Source organism: Equus asinus, chromosome 5 (assembly GCF_041296235.1).
Source record: "Equus asinus isolate D_3611 breed Donkey chromosome 5, EquAss-T2T_v2, whole genome shotgun sequence".
Taxonomy (NCBI): domain Eukaryota; kingdom Metazoa; phylum Chordata; class Mammalia; order Perissodactyla; family Equidae; genus Equus; species Equus asinus.
The window spans coordinates 26,744,949-26,771,920 of NC_091794.1; the positions used below are offsets into that span (position 1 = coordinate 26,744,949).

The following is a 26,972-nucleotide window of genomic DNA, read 5'->3' on the forward strand; positions in this document are numbered from 1 at the left end:
CTGAGAGTACAGGTAAAAGCCCAAACACAAAACATAGCACCATGGATAGCAGGCCAAAAACACAGGAAATGAACATTAGGTAAAACCACTTTGCCTTTATTTGGCTAAATGACAAAAGCCAATATAACTCTGAACAAATTAATAACACTCAGACAGGAAAATGATATACTCAACACCGACTGAGGAAAATGTCCCTGTGGATGCCAGCACTGGTGATGGGGCTAACATTCACGCCAAGGGCAGCATTTCTTTCCAAGACGTTTTTTTTTTTCAGGTTCCTCAATACAAAACAATCCAAACAATCAAGTCTCTGTATTCAAAACAGTCAGTGTCTCCCAAAGAAGGGTGGGAAAGCCCACTTTATACCTAAAGGAACACAACCTGAGTCATCCTAATGTTAAACTTAGTACTTTTGTTTTCTACCCCAATCTGAGTACTAACATAAAACTTGAGCAGACAGAAAATCTTCCTTCTTTCTTTTAAAGAAAATTAACAATTAATAGTATAATCCCAAGAACATGTTCTACTTATCTGGAAAAATAGAAGCTAGGAACCACTCTTTATCCCATGACAATCTATTCTATGAGAGAAAACAAGAACAATCATTGTATGACTTTGAAAAATATAGCCTTTAAACATACTTATATTGGTAAGCTTAAAAAATATACCATTAATTAAAAACACTGGTAAGGGAGCTTTTTTTTCCTACCTGTATTGGTTCAGCTTCTGGTGAGAGTGTGTGCTGACAGAAAACATAGAAGCTATGGCTTTTAGGAAATTACAGAAAAGCAGCAAAATATAATTGATCTGGAAAGATTTTAGATAAGGGATCCGGAACAAGATTAAAAAGGCAATGGGGAGGGGGGAAGCTACCCACAAATCAAGAGATTCTAAAAAGAGAATAATGAAAGCATTGTGAAAAATCATTGTAGAGAGACTATCCAGAGACTGCCTGACCAGCTGTGTGGTCGCAAGTAAAATAAGAAAAATAAGCAACTCAGGTGCTGCCTAAGAAGTTATCAGTGATCACAAAAGGTCAAAAGTTCTCTTGACCTCCTTCATATTTTTTCTCCTCTTCAGGATGTTCAACCTCCTCACATCCCCAACCTTCTTACCCAAGTCTCAGCAAAATAATGGTCTTCAGCTCTAGCTATCAGAAGCAGCTGAAGCAGTACAAACGATCCATTTCTATTCCCCTAAAGCTTCAACCTCTATTCTTCAGTGCTCCTGAGTCTAGTGTATGAAAAGAACAAACTTCCTGCCCAGCGCATCTCAAGGTAACTGCTGAAATGGCACCTCCTCAGCACCAGATACAAGGCTTCTGTCTCCATTCTCCTTCTGTCTTGCAAAGGCTCTGAAGCCAATCAACTTTTAAGGCTCTCCCATCTCTGCCACATTTGGCCTATTCAGGCTGACTGCTTTGTGCATGGGGTTCAGAGAAAGAGCTCCACAGCCTCAAATATTAATATTAGAAGATTTATATATCATAGGGGCGGTCATGGTATGCAAACCTCTAACCTCATTTAATTAGGCACAAATGATCAAATAATGCATCATCCCAACAGCTTCTTCCAACCACCCATCCTTGTCCAGCCCCTAGGCTCACATTCATCCCAAAGTACCTAACATGCCACACCATAAAAGTTTTGCTTCCAATCAAAATTATTTGAAGATATACTAGTGTTAGGAGACCGAAACAGTAGAGGCTTGCCAAAAGGGGCAAGAGAGTTTTCCAAGAACATGTGCACATGCTGGCCCCAGCAGTCTCACAGAGCTTATGAGCCTGGAGGTCATATTCCAAGGGCAGGGCATGCCAAAAGCAGCCCACTGACAGAGCAGAGGAGGATGGCCCAAACATTTTGGACCTAGACAAGACAACATACTTGAGAGGAGAGACTGCAGGGAGGAAAACCACATTCTAGGCATCTCCCTTTCCAAATACACTTGGATAACGTGTACGTTGAGGGAACAAGTAGGTGGGCTTCAGTGGTGACTTGTGTTTCTATACTAAGGAGAATAAGACAGAAATAGGCAGAATTCCCAAAGAGGAAAGACTAAAGCAGAAAAATTAAACTATGTGATCATATGAAGCTGAGTAATGTAAGAAAATATTAACTGTTTCAAAAAAAAGAATTCCAAGCCAAAGCTCATGTAAACCAGATTTGATAGCAAAAATAGCACTTCATGAGAAGAGTTAAAAATGTAGTTTTCCTAGGCCATCAGGACAAGAAGTTCCCCCTCTTTGTCCCTCTATCTGCCATGCTCTGTCACTCTGGGTGATCTGAATTTTAAGGACCTAGGGAGTCCTGCTGTGCAGGTAGGCAGTGATTTTAGCCTCTGATCCTCAGGCAGAAGAGTAGGTTTTATCAGAAAGTGTTTAGGAAGGAGACTATGAGATGCTCACAGCCCTAGCAGAGGGACAAGAAAAGATAAAATGTGGTTTTCTTAGCTGAAAACACTAAAACTCCACCCCCACAAGGGGTATTTATGAGTGACAGGGTAGGGCTTGGACATAAGCAATTTCCCTCTGAACTCAGCTACAGGATTACTGATGGATGATGATCTGCTAGGTCATGTAGCTATAGGATGCTGGAGGTTTAAAATGAGCTCACACTCAACAGCAAGTGTTAAGCTTCAGCATTCTCTGATGTGCAATTCAAGAGGTGAATCCCCCTGGGGAATCTAACGGGGAAGGCAGGACCATAACCACCAGGCACACATGGCGAGGGAGAAAACCTACCATACTCTTGTAATGTGAACCCATGCTTTGTGGCCTGCTGGAGGGGCAGTGGAGGAAACCTCTGCCAGCTGCAACTCTGAGGAAAAGAAACACCACGTGGAGCACTGGTTCCAGACAAGAACATTCTTAAGAGGAGCAGAGGTCAAGATAAGGCTTTAGAAAAGGGGGTGTTTCCTTATGCTTTTGCATCTATGTTGTGTGCACATCTCTCTATATATTCAATATGGCTATGAGCAACATGGATTAACAGATCATCTTCAAACTGCAGACATTTACAAAGTACTTTGTAAAAAGCTAGGTAATAAGAATCAAAATAGGAGTAGCAGGGCCAGGGACTTACTCCCAATAGAAAAATTAATCTAAACTGATTTTGTATAGGATTAGGTATTGCCTCACTCCCCTCCTCAATCACAGTAACCAGAAACTGTCCCTTCCTTTAAAGGTAGATTGCAGGAAAGAGATTGATAAGCGCTCCCAAATAACTGGGCAACAGAGTTTTCTGAGAAGATGAACACAGCAGAAAAACCGCAGCTGATGCCATGTGGTCTGGTTCCATCCCCATCAGTGTCTTCATGGACCCCATTGGGTCCAACAGGAAACTCCTCAGGGAGTAAGAAAAGTTAGGCTCAGATCTCCTTCTTCCCACAGCCACATGGACACATGTACCAGCAGTACATTTAGGGGATTTGTGACTGTAACTCAGCTTTTAGCTTTTTTTTAAGGAAACCAAAAATATGATATTTCGCCCCCCAAATCACCCATCAGCATGACTGCTTGCTTGAAGGACTTGGCTAGCCAGTTTGCCTCAGAAGAAGGGGCAAACACTATAGTGTATCAGGAAGAAAAGGCCTCTGGGTATTATACCGCTTCCTTCTGCCCACTCCTCAGGGGCAAAAAATTAGTTCTACTTACTACATTTGAAAGATTAATTTTTAAAAAGTAATAAAAATGATTAATTTCCCTGTCAAGATCATATGAACATAAACAGTAAAGCAAAGTCCATGGAGAGGGTATATGGATGCAAAACAGGCTTCTAAGGTGTAGTCAGCCTCCTTCTTGGTATGGGTGGGTGATGTCTCTTGGAGGACAGGCTGTCTGGTCTCCCCATCCTAGGTTCTCTTGCCCCAATTGTCTTTCCTTTGTAGCTGTCCTTAGGTTTAGTGTTGGGATCACAATTTGGAATTCAACAAAGAGCTTCTGGAGGTGATGGGACAGAGGGAGGGGAGAGGAAAGGAGGGATGAAAAATTAGTCTTCTTCATCCTCACTGATATCATAGGCTGCAGCCTTGTGCCTGGAGAGGTTTGCTGGGGAGGAAGGCGGGGAAGTCTTGCCAGAGAAAGGCCATCGGAAAGAGGGGGAAGGGGAGCGTTCACGAGTGGGGCTGCTGCTGGGACTCTGCTTTGGACTGATGGCCTGCAGCATCCGGCCTTTCCCCTCTTTCAGCATATGTTTCTGGGGAGACCAAAAGGAAGAGTTAGAAAAAACGCTACAGATCCTCCCAAATCACCACTAGAGGATCTAAGACTTCAAATTATCATGAGTGCCCTCTGCAATGTCAAAAATGATCAAGTAAGCCAGAACAGGGACACAGCCATGATTCTGGGCAATTTCCTCCCTCAAGTGGTCTATGCTATACTACTTGTCTAAGAGTTCCCGCCTGCTATCCACAGTCACCAAATCCTTGACTTCTATGTCAAAGGAATTCTTAAAAGGCTACTTGGTCTGTAGTCCAGGCTCCAGGCAAAAACAAAGGAACTAACTCAGACAAAAGGGTACCTATCCTAGTTTTAAAGTTCTCTGAAAAGAAAATTCCATATTCTCCCTGAATAATCTATTCTGGTATCCAAACACCCTCACAGTCAGATCCTCCCTGATATCTAAGCTAGGGCTCACTTGTTGAATAGCTACACATACACCTTTTATTTGGCTTGCAGAGACCTTGCTACTCCTCAAGGACAGAATTCTCACCTTGCCCAGCTATCCTGCAGCAGTTGTTGTACTGGAGGCAGCTTTCTTTCTAATCTTCTTTGTTCTTTCCTTTCCTTCTATCTATAATGTAATGTAGAAGCAAGCTGGGCAAGGTTACTCGCTTACCTGGTCACCAGATTTGGAGGGTGACAGAGAGCAGGCAAAATTATTTAGGAGAATGTATAAATGTTTTAAAGAACTCCTCTGTAAACATTTTAAAGAGCCTCTTGGGGATAGCTGAGATACAGTTCTGACCAATAAGTGGAACAGATTAGACAACTTAATGTCGATGTCCCTTTCTGCTTAAGGATTCTATAATTCTTTCTGCAGCATGAGAGTTCCCTAAATTTCCTGAAATTCTCTAAATTGTCTGGCAAAAAAGAACATACCAGTGCTCCTTCTGGACCAAACATTTCCAGGAAACTTCCAATGAATTCTCGGGATTTCTCTTCCCACTTCTGAATGAGGTCAATGCTTTTTTCCTCTACCTTCTGAACAAATTCTTTTGATTTTTCCTCCACATCTTTCACTTTCTTCTTTACTTTGTCAACTCGCTCCTGCAAGTGGTATTTCTTCTCCTAAGTAAAGAAATAACTGTTTTGAGAAATAATACTCACCCTGACCTTCCTTACAAAAGGGGCAAGAAAAAACATGGTTTGACACTCTATTGACACTATTTTCAATCTTTAGAATTTCACTTTGCTTTACTCTATCCTACACTTCTCTAGCATAATAACAGATAAACATGCTCTGCATGGTCATCTTATGCAAAAGTGTGATAATTCTAACATTGTGGAAGCCCTAGGCTAAATTAAATATATAGGGTAAGCCTGTTAACAGACAGGCATGTAGCCAAATGAAGTCTGATTTTTAAAGACAAAACATAAACATGCCAACATGACCCAAACCCCATTCTAGACGGAGATGCATTGGGAGCAACAAGATCACTGCACAACATTGCCATGAATAAGCCAACTACAATAGGCTGAAAGCAGAAGTTAGATCTTTTACATAATTCATTTATTGTTCTGGATTTTTTCCCCTCTATCACTGGCTTATTTTACAATTTTAGAAGAGTTGTTTGTTTTATTTTTAGTACTTGGGGTCTGTTTGTTCATTCGCAAGACGAAGATGAGACTCTTTGGTCCTATCAGCTTCCCTAAAGATAAGGGAAAATGGTATAAACCCCCTGGGAGTGAGGTGGGAGTGGGGGAAGTCTTTAGCCAAATGAAAAGTATTTTCATAATTTCCGGATCATAAAAGGGAAAGGAATATGATTAGAGTTTTTAAACACCTGAAAATAGATAAAGATTTGTAATAGGTGGTTAACAATAGTTAGGGTTTATCTGCATAGATAAATCATATTTAGATGAAACCAATTCACCTATTCTTATAATTCACAGAGCTGGGAGCAGGTGAGGGAGCATAATAAACTACTTACGTAGAAGATGTAGTTAGCATCTTTCTTCTTCTACTTAACTCAACTTTATTGAGGTAAAATTTATATACAACATATACAGCAGTTTGTTTGTAAAAGGCAATATTAAGCTAAGATAGGCTTTGCTTTCATAAATCAACATTTTGCATGCAATTTCTCAGGGCACATGGTGCTAAGTTTTAAAATTTGTGTGTCACTACCCACAGAGGGAGAGGATCCATAGTTTTCATCAGATTTTCAAAAGACCATCCAATCAAAAGAAAAAAGGTTAAGAATGACCGTTTTAAATGTGTTTGATATAAGTACTGTACTATGTAAGTGATACATTCTTATTTACTTAATTGGCTGTGTACCCTTAGCCCACAAAGGCAGAAAATGCCTCTTTTTTACTCTTTTTGTAAAGAGCTTAGCATAGTGTTATCCGCAAAGAGGCGTTCACTGAGCTTTTGGAGGTAATAATTATAGCAGACTGAAAAGCAAATTCAGCTCAGATGAAGTAGCAGGCACCGTGTATCCTACAAAGCCAGAGAACTCTGGGATGAGGTTGAAACTCACGTTGATAAAGCTGACATTGAGCTCCTTGGCTGTGTAGCCCCTCTGTAGGTTCCGTCTCGCGTACACATCATAGTCCCGGACAATTCGGGTGATGATGTCTGATGTGGAGATACCTTCTGTCCTCTGTGTTGGAGCAAACATGCCTAACCCAAGAACACATACAAACTCTGTGACATTCTGGTTAGCTCAGGCAGGAGAACTAGATGGAAACTGGTAACAACATCCCTCTCCTCTCCTCAAAAAGCAGAATCTGCTAAGTGAAGTCTGGAGATACTGACATACAGGAGGAGGACTGACTAAAGTCTTGGGGTAAGGAAAGAAGGAGCTACACAGCCCTAATCTTAAGAAAAATATGGGGCTAGAAAAGGGTTTCCTGGGGCCAGGCCGGTGGCTGAGTGGTTGAGTTGGTGCACTCTGCTTCAGCGGCCCAGGGTTTCGCCAGTTTGAATCCTGGGTGTGGACATAGCACCACTCATCAAGCCATGCTGAGGCAGCATCCTACATGCCACAACTAGAAGGACCCACAACCAAAAATATACAACTATGTACCAGGGGGCTTTGGAGAGAAAAAGGAAAAATAAAATCTTAAAAAAAAAAAAAAAAGAAAACGGTTTCCTGAAATTAGGAGGTATCAAAAGTGGATGTTTAGACTGTGAATTGATGGATATCAGTGCTATGCTCACCTTAATCTCTTACCCAAAGTATGACCTGAAAGTGGATGCTGAATTTCTCAGTGTATAAATTTTCCTCTCTAAAGTAGCAATGTGGTTGAATCTCTGTCACTGCCCCTGAGACTCCATAAAGTGAGGATGCACATCAACTTACTCACCTGCTTCTTTGATGTGCTTATAAACATCATCGCTCCCAGCAGAAGAATAAGGTATATCATCGTGGGCTACAAAATCAATCTGAAAATAAGAAAACGTCATTTAAAACCCATTTCTGCCATTCATTAAAAAAACCAGTACATACTCTGAGGCCCAGAAGAAAGATAACAAACAGAAGCCAGGGCTCAAATGGACTTTTTCTCTTTATTTCTCTTTGCTTTGGTCAAAAACCCCTCGATTCATTCACAAACCATCCAACCTAATTATTTATGGATCATAAATATGAAGTTAGCCAGTTTCTTTTTAGCTATTTCTCCTGTTCTACTGGAAGTGCTACTCCTACATGGTATACCAGTCACCACGCTGTGGTCAACAGGGCTGGAGGATTTGCTGGTAAGCTAGTTAGTGGGTGAAGCCAAGGAAAGAAGAAAGGACATCTCCCCACCCTCCTGGATCTTAACAATCGGTTAAATAAGGATTTCTAAAAATATGAGAAAGAGGTCACTTTTTTGTTAACTGGTTTCTCTCTCAGTCCATGAGATGAGTAGGAATATAAAAATAGCAACCAAGAGCCCTTTTAATGGAATAGATACATGTGTACTCCTGAGAAATGCAAAACCCAAAACCATAAAAGACCTGTAGGTCTTGGGATCTATCACTTTACTACTGTCAGTATCTCTTGCAACAGTGAGAAGAGGTCAATGGCACTGGGATCAATGATCTTTCTGAGAGCCCTGCTAAACCGCACATATTTACTCTTTCCTGAATAAGCCATAGGCCCTATGCAAATATAATTGCTAACACCACCATACCCAACTCCCAGAAGCTACTGTAGTGTGAAGCATGCTCCTCAGGACTATGTCAGGGACTCTCAGCTAACATCTCATTTACCCATGAACAACTTGTCAGGGATCCATAGGCAGCAAAGTAAACATAAGAATGGCGGGCAAGTGAGGCTCATGGTTGAGGACACACTACCAACAAGCAGAAAAGAGAAGCTGGAAGTTCCTCCAACCTCTTCTGTCTGGGTCTGCCTGGCTGTGTTGCTGACAATAATCTTTCTTATCACCTTTGGTGCCACTAGCTGCTAAGTGTTGATGAAGAAAAGCTAGAGGGGCAGGCCTGGTGGCTTAGCGGTTAAGTGCACACGTTGTGCTTCGGCGGCCCAGGGTTCACCGGTTCGGATCCTGGCTGTGGACACGGCACCGCCTGGCAAGCCAGTCTATGGTAGGTGTCTTACATATAAAGTAGAGGAAGATGGGCACGGATGTTAGTTCAGGGCCAGTCTTCCTCAGCAAAAAGAGGAGGATTGGTGGCAGATGTTAGCTCAGGGCTAATCTTCCTCAAAAAAAAAAAAAAAAAGAAAGAAAGAAAAGCTAGAGAACTATAAAAGATCTATTCTAATCTTAAATAGTTATAACAAATATCCCTTAGCCTCTGGCCTCCCCAAGTACTGCTTTTGAAGCACTTTGGCTAACTTTGTTCCTTCCTGCTCACTGAACAATTCACCTGTAACATTCCACACACTCTTGTAGAAAACTGACAATATGCTTGCTGGTTCCTCAAGCTTGAGGGCCTCCAACCTAGTCTGATAAGTCCTTCTCATCTTTTATATCCACCTTTTGTAGGAAACCTGTTGCTTTAGTGTGAGAGAATTAAAAGGAGGTAAGGGTTTTACAATACTAACTCATTGAGTAAAAAAGAAACATCCCTGGTTTCTGATCCCAGACAACTTCTAGTCCAAAATCAAAGCCCTGAAACTAAATTTAAGTCAACACAAGAGAAGTCTATGTCTATCTTTCTTATTTCCTGGAATATGGACTCCTTGAGAGCATGGCTGGGGCTATGTATATTCTAAAGAGACTGACATTCTATGAGGGTGGACACACCTACAGTACGGGAGGAAAAAACCACGTAACTGAAGAGCAGTTTCTAACCCTGCTACAGTGTAATCTGGAGCAGGTTATTTGGTCTCTCTGGACCCTGTTCTCATATGTAAAATGGAATAATAACTACCACACATGATCATTGTGGGGAGCAATGAAATATAATGGATGTAAAAGTGCTTATAAACCAGCAAACTCCATATACATGTCAGGGATGCCTATTATTAGTAGTAATATCACCATCATCTCCTCTATGTGAAACTTACAGAGAAGATAGAAGTAAAATAGGGCTAGTGGAAAACTAGCGGAAGTACCAGAAGCCTTCAGAGTTGAGGGAAATCTGGAACAAGGAATGGGGACGTGTGCCCAGTTTCTTACCCTGTGTTCTGCCAAGAACTCTGGCGTCAGGGTCCAGGGGGCATTCCTCACCACCTCATCCACGTAGCGGCAGTGCTGCACTGCATCATAGCGCTCATTTTCGTTCATCACTGTGAAGCCTTTGAAGTTGTGCGTTAGCTCATCACTGCAAACTGAGTTCACCACATCATAAAGTTGTAAGTCAAAGTCCCCTTTGCTTAACCACTCCTTAGTCATCAACCTCTCTCATCCTCTCCCATTTCCTAGGACTGTAACCAATCTCCCGACCTGGAGAAGAATCTTCTGGATATAGTTCAGTCTGGGTAACAGTGCTTTTCCTAATCCAAGATACACCCTCAGGAGCAACACTCACTAAATAGTATGTTCACACTTGGGAGAAGAGAGGATACAATAGGCTTTGAAATGAACCTACTGGGCATTTCTGCATCAATTAAGTCTTTAAAAATGTTTTCCTATTATATGTTTATAAGCCTGGACTGAACCACATAACATTTGCTTGGAAGACTTGTATTTCAGAAGATTCAAAATGATAAACTGAAATCTAGAGCAAATGCTCTTCTTAAGGAGGCAATGGGGTCAACATTGCTCCCATGACTGCAGAAACTCAGCTAAAAGCAGTGAGATAAATACTGACCATCTCAGGTCAATGAGCTTGGAGCTCTTCTCTCCAGGTTTAGGTTGCTAGTACTTCATATACTTTATGTTTTAGAGAGGTTGTACTATATCCCTTATTTAAAAACTCAAACGAGGGCCAATGTACTCAGGTTATAAAGATATGAGAGAGAAAAGGACTACTATGATTTTTCTCTGGACAGCACCTAAAGTCATTAGATGTTTTCTTACCTCCCACAATGAGGTATGTATTAGGGAAAAGGTTCTTTGCTTGCATCAGAGCCCGGGCATGACCAGAGTGAAATAAGTCAAATATTCCATCTGCATAAACTCTCACAGGCCGTTCACCTAAATCCAAAGGCAAGAATTTATTACAGAAATAAACTGATTCAACACCTTGCATTTGACAAATGGAAATGGCACTATGTGACCGTTCCATCCTGCATACCCCTCTCTTAAGGTGTTTTCTGGATATTCACCCTAATTTGGGGGTGGATTGGCGTTGTGAGGAATAATATCACAGACTTCCTTGGCTACAAAGACCCTCTTGACATCAAATCCCCTAACTCTCTTTGTTAGCCTGGTTGTACCAAACTCCTCAGGTAACTGGATTTCATGATTTTTCTTCAAGTTATTTTAGAAATGAAAGGGAAGAGTTATACAACATATATGTCCTAAACTTCAAAATTCTCACCTTCAATTTATGTTTAAGTTTCAGTTATGTTTGAACAGAGTGTAGTTAAACCATATTCTGGCTGCTTGCTCTCTCATTTTCAAGAAAGCTGCCTTGATCACTAATGACTAATGCTTTGCTTTGAAAATAAATCTCCCTCCTATTGCCTGGAGAGTAAGGAGTGATCCAGAGGGTTGAGATTGAGAAAGATGGAGGGTAAGTACCAGTTATTGGTTTAAAATTCATTAACTATGGCATGCATAGATTCTTTATGGGTTTATTCTTTGTCTAGCACTGGCATGAATACAGTCAGTTACTTGATTGTTTAACATAAAACTGAAAAGACAGAACGAGATACAGGAGAAAAATGGAGATTAAATTAGACTGGCAAACTTTATAGGCTAATTTGTGACTATTTGTTCTACCCAAAATGCAATCAGTTTGCTGATGGCTTTCTATTGTTTATAACCAATGTCTACAAAGAGTAGCACCACTCTGGGGTGAAAAGAACACAAGGAAGTAAAAACTTAAGTTTTAGCTTCAATTCTGTCACCAATTATCTGTTCTACTGTAGGGGAGACTTCACTTCTTAGTTTCTATGAACTTTAATTTCTTCATTTATATAATGAAGAGACTACAAAGTAGATAATCTCAAAAATGACTTACTTGTAAAATTATATTATTCTAAAATTTTTAAAAATTAGGTTTATTAGTTAGTGGTTGTTAATTATAAGCTTCAAAACTTGGGAACAGCACACTTACACATATATACATTTTATGTACCACAAATGGTATGTGGATAGATTAGCAACAAGCTAGGTAATATAACTAATGTGATGAGTTTGGTACTGCATTCTGAATGTGTGCCATTAGAGAGTACATGAAACGTTCTTGACCTCAACAGGGTCTAATATCACATCTGAATGTGATCCTTGAACTGTTTAGTGGTATTTTGAAATCTGACCTACTACCATTACACCCTGTTACATATAGCCTCTGCTTCTCTTTGTTGTCATTTTACTCTGCACCATTAGCCTGCCTATTACTCAAGTAAGGGGAGCCAAACCCAAAAACTTACATGATGAATCAGAAGGTTTGTGATCAACATGAGCTATATCTAAACACTTTTGCAAAAGGAAAGTATTCTCTGGAATTTTGTGGACCCCAAAATCATACTCCATATAGCCAAGATATAGCCAAGGGGTATTGAGATCCCTGGCCTGACACTGTCCAGCATTCATTTCTATTCCTATTTAGCTACTCCTAAGTTACAACAGAGGGCAAACATACCAACATAATTAAGAAGTAACCACAAATATCTTCTATATACTGGAAATACACAGATTTGTGGCTATAACTGCCTCTTATTCCCTTGTGCTTACTTAAGTTTGAGTCCAGCCCTACATTTACAGAGTAGAGAGAACACTTACCATAGTAATCAGAAGAATTAAAAAAGAATTGGGAAAAAAAGGAGAATTGGAGAATTTATAGAGAGGTAAGGAAAGCTGCCTATAGGGTTTTATATTTCTAACAAATGCTCATGAAAGTTTCTATTTATGATGATCCCTAAAACCAACTGTTCAAAACAGGAAGAATATCTAGAATATATATTAATAATTTATGTGGTCAAAAACTGCTCATTAATTATGTAAACTAAGCATACAAATTAAAAGTATGGGCTTTGAAAATAATATAGTGAGTCAAAAAAACCCTGGAAAATTATAATATCAATAAAGATAAAATTAAGTGATGAGCATCTCCCAACCTGGGATATTTCTGTCCTCTATCAATCAGCAGCATCATAGCTAGAGTACTGACTACTAGAATGTAGGAAGATTACAAGGACAATTCTGAAGGCTATTAAAAATGTGACAGCCTGGGGCCAGCCCTATGGCCAAGTAGTTAAAGTTCCACATGCTCTGCTTCAGCAGCCCGGGTTTGTGGGTTAAGATCCCGGGTGTGGACTTACTCCACTCATCAGCCATGCTGTGGAGGCATCCCACATACAAAAAAATAGAGGAAGATTAGCAGGGATGTTAGCTCAGGGCTAATCTTCCTCAAGTGAAAAAAGAGGTGGATTGGTCAGGGAAATGCAAAACAAAACTACACTAAGATATCACCTTACACCATTAGAATGGCTAAAATAACCAAAACAAAAAATAACAAATGTTGGAGAGGTTGTGGAGAAGAAGGAACCCTCAGGGGCTGGCCCTGTGGCCGAGTGGTTAAGTTCGCGAGTTCTGCTTCAGCAGCCCAGGGTTTCACCAGTTTGAATCCTGGGTGCGGACATGGCACCACTCATCAGGCCATGCTGAGGTGGCATCCCACATGCCACAACTAGAAGGACCCACAACTAAAAATAGACAGTTATGTACCAGGGGGCTTTGGGAGAAAAAGGAAAAAATAAAATCTTTAAAAAAAAGAAAAAGAAAAAGAAACCCTCATAAACTGCTGGTGGGAATGCAAACTGGTGCAGTCACTATGGAAAACAGTATGGAGATTTCTCAAGAAATTAAAAAGAGAAATACCATATGACCCAGCCATCCCACTACTGGGTATCTATCCAAAGAACTTGAAATCAGCAATTCAAAAAGACCCATGCACCCCTATGTTCATTGCAGCATTATTCACAAAAGCCAAGAAGTGGAAGCAACCTAAGTACCCATCAACTGATGACTGGATAAAGAAGATATGGTATATATATACAATGGAATACTACTCAGCCATAAAAAAGGATAAACGTGTCCCATTCACAACATGGATGGACCTTGAGGGTATTATGTTAAGTGAAATAACCCAGATAGAGAAAGACAATCTCTGTATGACTCCACTCATATGTGGAAATTAAAACATGTGGACAAAGAGAACAGATTAGTGGTTACCAGGGGAAAGGGGGGTTGGGCACAAAGGGTGAAGTGGTACACCTACAATATAACTGACAAATAATAATGTAGAACTGAAATTTCACAAGATTGTAAACTATCATAATCTCAATAAAAAGTAAATAAAGAAATAAGAAATAAGAAAAATAAAAAAAATTTTTTTAAAAATAGGTGGATTGGCAACAGATGTTAGCTCTGGGTGAATCTTCCTCACCAAAACAAAAAGTGACAGCCTAACATATTATTGCAAAAATAGACAAGATTATAATCCAGCTTAGACTAATATCTTATTGTCTCTGCTCTGCTGTATCTCATAGTTGTGACGACAGTCCAGGAAGCAAGTATGTACCACTATATCTCAGAGCTATGATATAGCTTGTGACCTGAGAAACAAGTGTACAATAAGAAAAAACAAAATTTTATGGAGTAGAGTTATCCTCTCAAATAGAACAACAAGCAGATGCAAGGAACTCCTCTCCCAAATAGTCTCTGCAGATAAACTGAGAGAAGAATATAGACAGTAGGTATAGATTTGATAAATACAGTTGAATGCTAAAAACAATAGTAAAATAGCAAAGTAAATAGGCATTTACTTACAAGGAGTTCCTCTGCTGGCTTCTTCCATAGTTACCCTGACATAGGGCTTACTAAAGTCTTCTTCAATTTCATCAGAAAAAGGAGCTGGCTGCCGTAAGCCCTTAAGAAGAGGAAAGTGAAAGAAAAGAAAGCTAAATTCAATGGTACAAACTGAAATACTCAAAAAATGGAGCTTTAAAGAACAATCAGTTATTCAGCATGCTGTGATTAAAATTCCTCCTAAAACTTCATAACATAAAAAAGAAAAAAGGCATTCTAAAATGACAAGTAAAAGTTGGCATATTTTACCAAATGAGTAAATCACAGCATGAAAAATAAATGTCTTGCTGGTGATTTCAGGGTAAGACTGAGCAATGAACAAGGTGGCTGGGAACCTAAGCACAGTGCCAACTAACTGGGTCCAGAATGACGGTTCCTCTGTCACATGGCAGAACAGCCAACCCTGTTCTGTGGGACAAAATTGCCAAGGTTCATAAGTGCATTTTCGTACCACTTCAACCAGGGGACTGGGAAGGCAAACAGTTCCTGTGTATTTTATTAAGCATGATTATCACCACGTAATGCTTTACACTGCAAATATGTTCTAATGCTCACGATGGCCCTGTGAAACAAGTAGTACAACAGTTAGTTATCTTCAATTTAAAGATGAGGAAATCAAGGTTCAGAGAAGTTATATGAATTGTATGCAATTACTCAGAGGCAAAGCTGAAATAAAAATGCAGGTATGTTCTTTCCTCTATAGAGGAAAGCCTCACTTAACAGTTTTTGTTAGGGGCTGGCCCCGTGGCCTACTGGTTAAGTTCAGCAGCCTGCATTCGGTTCCCAGACACAGACTTACATCACTCACTAGCAGCCATGCTGTGGTGGTGTCCCACATACAAAATAGAGGAGACTGACACAGATATTAGCTCAGGGCAAATTTTCCTCAGCAAAAAAAAAAAATGGGGAGGGGTTTTGTTAAATTTATTCCTAAGTATTTTATCCTATTTGATGCTATCGTGAATGGAACTGTATTCTTTTTTAAAAAATTTATTTTATTGAGATCATAAATGGTTTATAACATTGTGTAATTTTGGGTGTACATTATTGTTTATCAATTTCTGTACAGACTTCATCATGCTCACCACCAACAGTCTAGATAAAAACTAGAACTGTTTTCTTAATTTTATTTTTGGATTGTTCCTTGCTGGTATATAGAAATGCAACTGATTTGTATGTGAGTCTGTGTGTATAATTTCAGTTGATTTTTGTATACTGATGTTAAGTCCTGTGACTTTGCTAAACTCAATTATCAGTTCCAGCAATTTGTTTATTCGTTTGGTAGATTCCTTAGGATTTTCTACGTATGAGATCATGTCATCTGTGAATAAAGACAGTTTTACTTATTCCTTTCCAGTCTGGATGCTTTTAATTTCCTTTATTATCCCTTATTGCACTAGTTGGAACTTCTAAGACAATGCTGAACAGAAGTGGCAGGGACAAATATGCTTGCCTCCTTCCCAGTCCTAGGGGTAAAGCATGCAATCTTTCACCATTACGTATTATGTTAGCTGTAGGTTTTTTGTAGATGCCCTCTATTAGGTTGAAGAATCTCCCTTCTTTCTGTAGTTTGTTGAGAGTTTTTATAATGAATGGGTGTTGGATTTTGTCACATGCCTTTTCTGCATTACTGAAACAATCATATTTGACTTTGCCTTTTATTTTATTAATTATGGTATATTAGATTAATTGGTTTTAGGATATGTTAAACCAACCTTGCATTCTTGGGTGCAATCTTGAAATCTTGGTCATGTATAAATCTTTTTATAAGTTCATGGATTCAATCTGTTAATATATTGTTAAGGATTTTTGCATTTAAGTTTATGAGGGGTTTTGAACCATAGTTTTCTTTTCCTGTGATGTTTTTGCCTGGCTTTGATATATCTGGCCTCATAAAATGGGCTAGGAAGTGTTCTCCTCCATTTTCTGAAAGTGTTTGCACAGGATTGGTATTATTTCTTCTTTAAATGTTTGATAGAATTCACCAATGAAGCCATCTGGGCCCGGACTTCTCTTTGTGGGGAGATTTTTAATGACTAATTCAATTTTTTTACTTGGGATAGGTCTACTCAGATTTTCTATTTTATCTTGGGTCAGTTTTGGTAATTTGTCTCTTTCTAGGAATTTGTCTATTTCATCTAAATTGTCAAATTTTGGGGCATGAAGTTGTTCATAATATTCCCTTATAATCCTTTTAATTTCTGTTGGGCTACACCGATATTCACTAGAATTTTAAATTCTAAACAGAACACATCACAATTGAGCTGAATCCAGAGACTAGGAAAACATTGCTTTGTTTTACTTTCAGATAAGGTTAAATTTTTTTAGTTAGGTTTTAAAATTAAAACATATTTCTTTTAAAAATCACTCAAGTAAGCTTACTTTAAGATATGCTAAAACTCTAAGATAAGCAAAAATGTTCATTTTTAGGAGACATGTGTGTGTGCTATCCTTTTTTAGAACATTTTTAAAAAGAGATAAGATTAGACCAAGGACCCAAATGTGCAATTTTCAGAAGTTATTAGAGATTCTCCTACAGATTAAACAATTTATTCTCTAGAAGTTAGTACTCAAAGAGTTGCTTAGTAATAATTTGTGAATACGCTATTCACAAAATAATATATATTCTATGATGCCTTCTATACGAAGGTCAAAAACAGGTGCACCTAATCTATGGTGAACAAAAGTCAGAGGACAAAGAAGAAATTTGGGGAAAGAGGATACTGACTAACAGGGGTGTGAGGGAGTCTTCTGGGAGTACTGGTGATTACATGGATGTATACATATGTGAACATTTATTGAACTGTATACTTAAGGTTTGTAAGCTTTACTGTATATGAGTAACACCTCAAGAAACAAACGACATTTGGCCATAAAAAGGGATGGAGTACTGATAACATGCTACAACATGGATGAACCTTGAAAACATTATGTTAAGTGAAAGAAGCCAGCTACAAAGACCATTTATTATATGATTCCATTTATATGTAATCTCCAGAATAGGAAAATCTATAGACATAAGTAGATTAGTGGTTACATTGGGCTGGAGAAAAATGCAGAGTGACTGCTAATGGGTACAGGGTTTCTCTCTGGGGTAATGAAAATGTTCTAGAATGGATTATGATGACAGCTGCACAACTCTATGAATATACTAAAAGCCATTGACTTGCATACTTTAAATGGGTATGTGAATTATAATGGTATATGAATTATTTTTCAATAAAGTTGTTTATATATATAAAATATTAAAAAATATATGAAACAAATAGAAAAAAATGCTTATTAACATTACCTGTAGATGAAAGACTAGCCTTACTGTATCTCTAAAAGTTAATTATCAATGGTGTGTTGAAGTCAGTTATTAAATATTGATAAATTTTGGGGCTGGTTATTAAATCATTGGTAGCTTGAAATCAGCCACACAAATCAGCAAATGCTGCTTATCAGAGGTTTTGCTTTTTCCCCCAGTGAGCCAGTTTACCAAGACACCGCTGGCTATTTTGCATACTTAGAAAGAGATCAATTCAGAGGTTATTATAGGGAGGAGGAAACAGACTTATGGATTTGTCCATTAATATTGCAGTGGGAGTAGAAAGGGTGACAGATAAAAGATTTTGTGAATGAAGAATAGGCGGGACACGGTAAAAAGAAAAAACATTGTCACTTGAGAAAGAGAGCAGTTTACAATAACTGAGTTTTTGAACTGAGGAAAATAGGATTGCAGTATCATTAGCAGGAATGGAGAAGTTTAAAAAAAAAAAAGTTGAGATGAAAGAAAATGAGAACTGAGAAAAGTCTTTTTTTTTTTTTTTTTTTTGGCTCTGAGCTAACAGCTGTTGCCAATCTTCCTGTTTTCACTCGAGGAAAACTGTCCCTGAGCTAACATCTGTGCCCATCTTCCTCTATTTTGTATGTGGGATGCCACCACAGCATAGGGTGATGAGTGGTGTATAGGTCCACACCTGGGATCTGAACCCACAAACCCTGGCCACTGAAGCAGAGTGCATGAACTTAACCACTGTGCCACGGGAGCAGCCCCAAAAGTCTTTTAATTTGGAGATTCAAATGACTGTTAGAGACTTTCTAGAATATATTAGTGAAAGAACACCTGTGCCGTTGAGAAAATTAGAAGACAAGGAAATAGATTAGTAATAATCTCTCATTAGAGATGTATGGCCATAAAGGGAATGAGAAAAACAGAAAGGTACCCAGAGGGGACAGAAGGATCAAGCAGCAGGTTTTTTTTTTTTAAGTTGAACAGATCTGTAAACGTCCAAGACAGAGGAAAAGGAGCCAAAGAGGTTGAAAATACCAGAGAAGGAAAAAATAGATAATTAAGGGAGGAAGAGTCTAGAGGAACAGCAGGGAATGGCCTCAAAAGAGAGCAAGTGGGGGAGATGTTAGCCCTAGAAATAAGAAGGATCACATTTTTCTAAAAGCAGAAGAAATGAAAGTTATAAAATGACAATGTTGGATGTAAAGGAAGAAAGATGTACAAACTTCTATCTGATGTCCTCAACTTTCTCAGTATAGCAAAGAAAGAGGTGAAGTTGTTTATGAAGAACAGGGAGGCTGGAATGAGACTGAAAGCTTGAGGGAAGCAGAAAATATTTGGAATGGCCGTGATGGGAAATGTATTAGAGCATCCAGCAAATGATTAATGGAACTATCAAGCACTATATTCAGCCCAAATCAAGCTAGAAATTTTAATCTTTAGAAGGCCAAGTTAATAGGTCCAGGAAGAGAATAAAGAATTAACAGAAAATGTGAAAAATCTGGGGTTAGACCCTGGTGAATGGAAGGGAAGCAGAAGGGGGAAGTAAAGAGTTAGGGAGACAAAGGGATCTAGACATTTCTCCGAAAAAGATACACTAATGGCCAAAAAGCACATGAAAAGATGCTCAACAATATTAGTCAATATGGAAATGCAAATCAAAACCACAAGATACGGGGCCGGCTCCATGGCCGAGTGGTTAAGTTCGCATGCTCTGCTGCGGCAGCCCAGGGTTCGGATCCTGGGCACGGACATGGCACTGCTCATCAGGCCACATTGAGGCAGCGTCCCACATCTCACAATTAGAAGGACCTGCAACTAAGATATACAACTATGTACGGGAGGGTTTGAGGAGATAAAGCAGGAAAAAAAAAAAAGGAGGATTGGCAACAGTTGTTAGCTCAGGTGCCAATCTTTAAAAAAAAAAAACCCACAAGATACCACTTTACACCCACTAGGATGGCTATAACCAAAAAGACAGGCAGTAACAGTGATGGCAAGGATGTGGAGAAATTGGAACCTTCATACTCTGCTGCTGTGAATGTAACCTGGTGCATAGCTTTGGAAAATAGTTCTTCAAAATGTTAAACATAAAATACCATATGACCCAGAAATTATACTCCTAGGTATATAACCAAGAGAATTGAAAAAACACGTTTAAAAAAATTTCTACATGAATAATGTTCATAACAGCATTAGTCACAATAGCCAAAAAGTGGAAACAATCCAAATGTCCATCAGCTGATGAGTGGATAAACAAAATAGTATGTCCATACAATGGAATGTTATTCACCTATAAAAAGAAATGAAGTATTGATACATGCTACCACCTGGATGGACCTTGAAAACATTACGCTAAATAAAAGAAGCCAGACACAAAAGGCCACATATTGTATGATTCCATTTATATGAAATGTCCAGAATAGGCAAATCCCTAGAGACAGAAAGCAGATTAGCGGTTGCCAGGGGGTGGAGAGAGGAGGGAATGTGGAGTGACTGCTAATGAGTACAGGGTTTCTTTTTGTGGTAATGCAAACATTCTGGAATTAAACAAGTGGTGATGGTTGTACAACATTGTGAATATATTAAAAACCAATGAATTGTACACTTTAAAATGGTTAAAATGATGCCACATCTAGAAGGACCTGCAACTAAGATATACAGCTAGGTACTAGGGAGGATTTGGGGGAGATAAAGCACAACAAAATAAAATAAAATAAAATAATATGGTTAAAATGGTGAGTTTTATGTTATGTGAATTTTATCTCAATTTAAAAAAATACATTAAGTATCCTATCTTTCATAACTATTTCTTCAATCTTCCTCGTATACTGTATATGCTTGAAGGCAGAAGGCAAATGCAGTTGTCCCTCCTGGCTAGGGTTTGTGCTGAATCAATTCCTCCTAAGTATAGAGAATGAAACCTAAGGTTCTTCAGCTACAGCAGATCAGTGAAATCTTTCTCTCTCTAGGGTTTGTCTCCAATTAGTATGAGTAGTATTTTTATTTTTTATTTATTTATTTTTTTTTGAGGAAGATTATCCCTGAGCTAACTGCTGCCAATCTTCCTCTTTTTGCTGAGGAAGACTGGCCCTGAGCTAACATCCATGCCCATCTTTCTCTACTTAATATATGGGACGCCTACCAGAGCATGGCGTTGCCAAGCAGTGCCATGTCTGGACCCGGGATCCAAATTGGGGAACCCTGGGCCACGGGGGCAGAATGTGTGAACTTAACTGCTGCACCACCGGCCCAGCCCCTGAGTAGCGTTTTTAAAAACACACTTATTCTCTTCTCAATTAGAGAACAGTTTCTCTAGAAGCTGAGGTTTATAAAAGTAGGACTAAGTATTTCTACCTATATTCTCTTAAAACATGCCCCCTTCATTTGAACCTCAAGAGAATCCTATAGAATAATATTGCTTTCAAGTCTTTTGACTATCTGGTAGTGAAGTATAAATGAAAGGTCATGGGTTCACAACTTGAAAAAATTTAGATCTAAATCCCAGCTCTATCACTTAATAGCTGTGAAATCACAGCAAGATTCTAAAGCTATCATTTCAACTTCTATAACATGGAAGATAACAATACCTGCCCCACAAGGTTACTATGAGGGTTAAATAAAATAGCATACGCCAAGTAACTAGCATAATATTTCACATATAGTAGGCACTCCACAAATTTAGTTCACTGTGAAAAATGTTAGCTCACTTTCTCTTCCATTTTACAGAACACAAGTTTCACTATGCCAACAAAATTAACTAAATTGTGTTAATCTCAGAGGTTAGCTTCTAAACGCTATATAAAGTTTCTAAACCTATGCAAGTTAAAATTATAACTAATAATGATCATCATCACCCCCCAAATTATGAATGATCTTCTGAATGCAATATTACTTCCATTAAAACTTTTTCCTCATTATATTTACATACATTAACTCACCATTCCAGTGAAAGAGGAGAGATTCTGGTGTCCTTACTAACAGGGAAATGGAGATAACTCAAATAATATAAGACTAGAACTTGATACTGGCCTCCTAGTACTCTTTCTTCTTCCAAGGATTCTTAAACTTTTTTTTCAGGAAGATTAGCCCTGAGCTAACATCCACTGCCAATCTTCCTCTTTTCTGCTGAGAAACATTGGCCCTGAGCTAACATCCATGCCCATCTTCCTACTTTCTATGTGGGACGCCTGCCACAGCATGGCTTGGTAAGTGGTGCATAGGTCCATGCCTGGGATCCGAACTGGCAAACCCCATGCAAACTTAACCGCAACGCGACTGGACCAGGCCCCTTAAACATTTTTCAGCAAAAGAGTTTTAGAATGCCACAGAGAAACATTTTCCTTTTACCCAAACATTCTACATAAATGGTACCAAGTCCTCCTGAGATCCAAATTATTTCACCAATGTCAGGGGAAAGGCTACAGAGTCAAGATGAATACCATGTGGCGTGACAAAGAAGGGATAAGGAACAAAATAGAAAGATTCCACCCCCTAAGGATCTGTTAAAAAAAGAAAAAATAATAATAATTCTCTCTGATTCCTCTTGCCATTTCAATGAATGTAAACAAGGAGTTCATCTATCTACCTACTATTTGGATGTCTCACAGACCTTCTAAATTGAACTTGTACTAAATTAAACTCATCATCTTCCTAAACCAGCTCTTCCTCCTGTATTTCCTATCTGAGTGAGAACCACCTCATCTACATAATCTACCTAGGAGCCATCCTTAACACCTCTCATCCTCTGCATCCCAATAATTTCTGAGAATTGTCTATTTTCTCTCTTAAAAACTTAAAATTGATCTCATCCTCTACATCTACTGTCCTAGTTTAAGCCCTCATCATCTCCAACCTGGATCATTACAACACTCTCACAACTAGTCCTCGGGCTTCTGTCTATCCCTGTTTCAATCTATCCTTTCAGGATGATCCTTTTCCAACCAGGATGATCTTTCTAAATTGTAAATCGGAACACATTACCTATAGGATAAAGTTCAAATTCCTTAGCACAGCATATAAGATGTGCATGTATGCTGATCTTCATGATCAGGCCCTTGTTTACCTTATCCATTGCAGATTCTTATGCTGAACTTTAAGCTCCAGCAATATTACTTGCAGTTTGCTAAACATACTATCATTTCACACTTCTGAACTTGTACTCTCTCTTTTGTCCATTTCTTAAATTTCTACTTATGTTTTAAAGTTCACTTCAGAAATAATCTCCTTGATGAAGCTTTTGTTTTCTTTTTTTCATAATTTTATTTTATTTATTTATTTTTTTGAGGAAGATTAGCCCTGAGCTAAGATCTGCTGCCAATCCTCCTCTTTTTGCTGAGGAAGACTGGCCCTGAGCTAACATCTGTGCCCATCTTCCTCTAGTTTATATGTGGGACGCCTACCACAGCATGGCTTGCCAAGCAGTACTGTGTCCGTATCCAGAATCTGAACCGGCGAACCCTGAGCCGCTGAAGCAGAATGTGCAAACTTAACCACTGTGCCACCTGGCCGGTCCCACTGATGAAGCTTTTCTAAAACCACTGTCTCGACCCCTCAGTCAAAGTTCATCTCTTGCTCCTCTAGACAGCCATTGTACCTCTAACTTCCTTCTATTTGGCACTTTTGTACTGTATCTTAATTATTTGTGGCTGTCTCTTTCCCCTATTTGTCCGTGAGCTTCTTAAGGGCAAGGTCTTTTCATCTTCATGTCTCCAATGCATAGAAACTGGCACACAGAGGTTCTCAATATAGTTGGTTGAAATGAGATTGTGAGCTCTATCTTCACAAGCAGAACTGTGGCCAACTTTCCCCAGTTTAGGTACTTTGTACCTTATTCATATATATGATAAATATTAAGAAAAGCTAAATGTCTTGCTCTTTGTAAATATTTTTATGATCCTTTTGAAACATCTGTATCAGCAAATTCTTTATACTTATAAACTAGCCATAAAATTATCCCTTAATTTTTCTTCCTTAACTCTTTCTCTCTCTTCTATCCAATTCATCCTGACCGACCAACCCAGGTACCTAACACTTGGTGATCCTTCCTATTCCTTTCCCCTGGCAAGACCAGAACTTTTCTAAAGTTAATGAGCTCTCAGTTACAGCTTTACATTATGTTCACATCTCTCAAAAGGAAGGCCTTGTTTATCTTTACACTCCTAGTACTTACTGCCATGCCGGCACATTGTAAGTATGCAATAAAATCTGGTTTGCTCAACCCAAATGTCAACTAATGAATAGATAAATAAAATGTGGTATGTAGTATACAATGGAATGTTATTTGACAATAAAAAGAAAGGAAATACTGATACATGCTACAATATGGATGATTCTTGAAAACATGCTCAATGAAAGAAGTCAGCCACAAAACACCACATATTATATGATGCCATTTGTATGTAATGTCCAGAATAGGCAAATCTATAGATACAGAAAGTAAATTAGTGGTTGCTAGAGGCTGGGGAGGTTGTAAGGAAAAGGGGAGTGATTCCTAATGGGTACAGGGCTTCTTTTTGGGGTGATAAGAATATTCTAAAATTGGTTATAGTGATGGTTGCACAACTCTGTAAATATACTAAAAATCACCGAATTGTACAGTTTAAATGAGTAGATTATATGATCTCAATAAAACTGTTATAAAAAAAGAAAACAATCCTGTTTGCTTTTGCTTCAGAGTTGAAGGGGGCTCAGAAACCAGGAAGGACATAGAGATGTACAGTGTAGATGACAGACAAGTTTATTTGGCAGCTACTCCTCAGTAGAGTTGGTCCAGCCTGTTGAGTGAGTGAATCTTTGACCATTAGCCCATGCTAAATGGCCAATGTGTACCAGAGAGGAATGTGGAACAGGCGGCAAGTTGCTCAAATGATTTGTGACATGAATAAACGAAGCAAAGTAATTTAAAGCATTGAGATTCCTCAGATTCTAAGGACCAAGAAATTTAACGCTTCTCAAAGCCCATTCCACTAAGACTGGCCTTCCTTGCTCTATTCCTGTCTATGATGATTGGATGACAGCATCACCTACTTGGTTATAACTTGTGCATACCCCAAGTAAGATTCATGCATCAGTAGCCACTACCATCTCCTTAATCTGAATTCTCTTAGAAACATTCAGAAATTAACAATGCTCTGTTCTGTTGACTGCTGAGTCATTTTCTGAGTTTACTTGCTGTGGTATGCAGAATAATGGCCCCCTAAAAATGTCCACATCTTATTCTCTGGAACCTGTGACTATGTTACCTTACGTGGCAAAAAGGGCTTTGAAGATGTGACTAAATTAAAAGATTTTGAGACAGGGAGACTATCCTGGATTATCTGAGTCTGTCCAACGCAATCACAAGAAGTCTTTATAAGTGAATGATGGAGGCAGCAGAGTTAGAATCAGAAAGAGATATGATGACAGAAGCAGCAGTCAGAGTGATACAACTGCTGGCTGGCAGCATGAGCAAAGCAATGTGGGCAGCCTCTAGAAGACGGAAAAGGCAAGAAAACAGATTCTCTCTGAGAACCTCCAGCCCTGCCAACGCTTTTATTTTAGCCCTCTGAGATCCATTTCAGACTCCTGACCTTCAGAACTGTAAGATAATAAATCTGCATTGTTTTAGGCCCCTAAATTTGTGGTAATTTGTTACAGCAACAATAGGAAACTAATTCACTTGCCCCCATCAATATCATCAATAGCAGGCCTGGAGCATAAGGCTCCTATTTGTGGAGTCCAGTTACTTTTATTGCTCAAGATAGAGTACTGGTTTGGAACAATTGTTAACTGTCTCACAGTAGAAATGTTTTTCTCTTTGGGCTTTGAAGCTCCAGAACTAACCCAGTGGAAACTGCAGTTTGATCAATGGCTAATGGTCAATATAGGAAAAGAAAATACAGAAACATACAATTCTGTCACTGGGATTTTGAAACATGGATTTCATAATAATACTGTCTATCAATAATAACTTCAATTGGGTATAAGTATTCTTTAACATGTTTTTTAGGGGAAGCTTTAGGAAGGGTACCAACCTGAAATAGGATAAATTTGGAATGGGGTCTTTTATCCAAGGCTTGGCAGTAGTTAGGAGATAAAAAATAATGTCTCAGAGATAAAGAAACATAAGGTAGCAGTAATAGAAAAAGGTTCTTATCTAACATATAACCAGTAATAGAGTGGAGGAATGATACGGGAGAAAAAGATAGTAAGACACAGAAAACTAAATACCATGAAATGAAACCAAGATCAGATCACTGTCCGGAGCCCCCAGTTTCTCTATTTCATTAGTTTGAATTTTATCTTTAGCCTAATATACATACAACCTCCAAATTTTCCTCACATTCTTTTTCCAATTCCAACATAAAGCTCTTGTAACTAAGCTGTGAAAGAAAGCATAAGATTTCCAACAGCTGTGAAGTACTTACTATTCATACTTAACTATTCATTCTCTCCATTATTTAAGAAGATCTGTAACACTGATATCATCAATGTTCTATCAGTTTCTACCCTCCCCCTGCCAGGTTAAGTGTTCAACAAAGAAATCTCTTTACTCACAATTGCACAGCGTGGCATTTTTAAAGGAATTCCATCTTCCTCTGTTGCCCCATTGGGTCCAGGTGCCTCTTTCCTCCTCTTCCTCGTGTTGACTTTGGCTGAACTCTGTGTATCCATCTTCTTTTAACTAGTCATAGAAAATGAAAACGATTTCTTTTTCTTATTGTGGTGGAAAAAATTCTGTCACTAGCATTTCAGAGATGTTAACACGGATACACTCAGCAAAAGATCAATTCCACAGCACACATTTCATCAAGATAAGCCAACTGCATCTGGCAAAAACAGAGCTCCACAAAACACGGGTTCTAGTATAAACACTGAAATGCCTCTCTGTGGAGCAATGGCCACAATTAATCACCTGACCTTAGAAATTATTCCCCTTGACCAATGCAGCCTGTATACTAACTGCTAATTTCATATCCTGAATGCATGCAAAAGATTGGAATAGCTTGGCTGAGAAAGTTAGTTATACAGACTTTACCACTACCCCTTATATCATTCCTGGGACACCTGGAAGTATGACAGGTGCAAGGAAATGTGAAAGGTGTGTCTTTGGTGCAGATG

The 26,972-nt window shown here is 38.8% G+C and overlaps 1 protein-coding gene across 3 annotated transcripts in view; it reads right to left on the reverse strand.

Moving 5' to 3' along the window:
- Nucleotides 1-75: 75 nt before the first annotated feature.
- Nucleotides 76-26,972, reverse strand: part of PCYT1A (phosphate cytidylyltransferase 1A, choline) — a 39,853-nt gene continuing 12,956 nt past the window's right edge. For all 3 annotated transcript variants that reach the window (XM_014868108.3, XM_014868109.3, XM_070509107.1), the window contains exons 2-9: nt 26,409-26,535; nt 14,558-14,657; nt 10,637-10,753; nt 9,794-9,945; nt 7,532-7,610; nt 6,703-6,845; nt 5,099-5,287; nt 76-4,193 (exon numbers count right to left, since the gene is read on the reverse strand). In XM_014868108.3, coding sequence (XP_014723594.1) covers nt 3,987-4,193; nt 5,099-5,287; nt 6,703-6,845; nt 7,532-7,610; nt 9,794-9,945; nt 10,637-10,753; nt 14,558-14,657; nt 26,409-26,525 — 1,104 coding nt within the window. In that variant the 5' untranslated portion in view covers nt 26,526-26,535 and the 3' untranslated portion in view covers nt 76-3,986. The remainder of the gene's footprint in view (nt 4,194-5,098; nt 5,288-6,702; nt 6,846-7,531; nt 7,611-9,793; nt 9,946-10,636; nt 10,754-14,557; nt 14,658-26,408; nt 26,536-26,972) is intronic.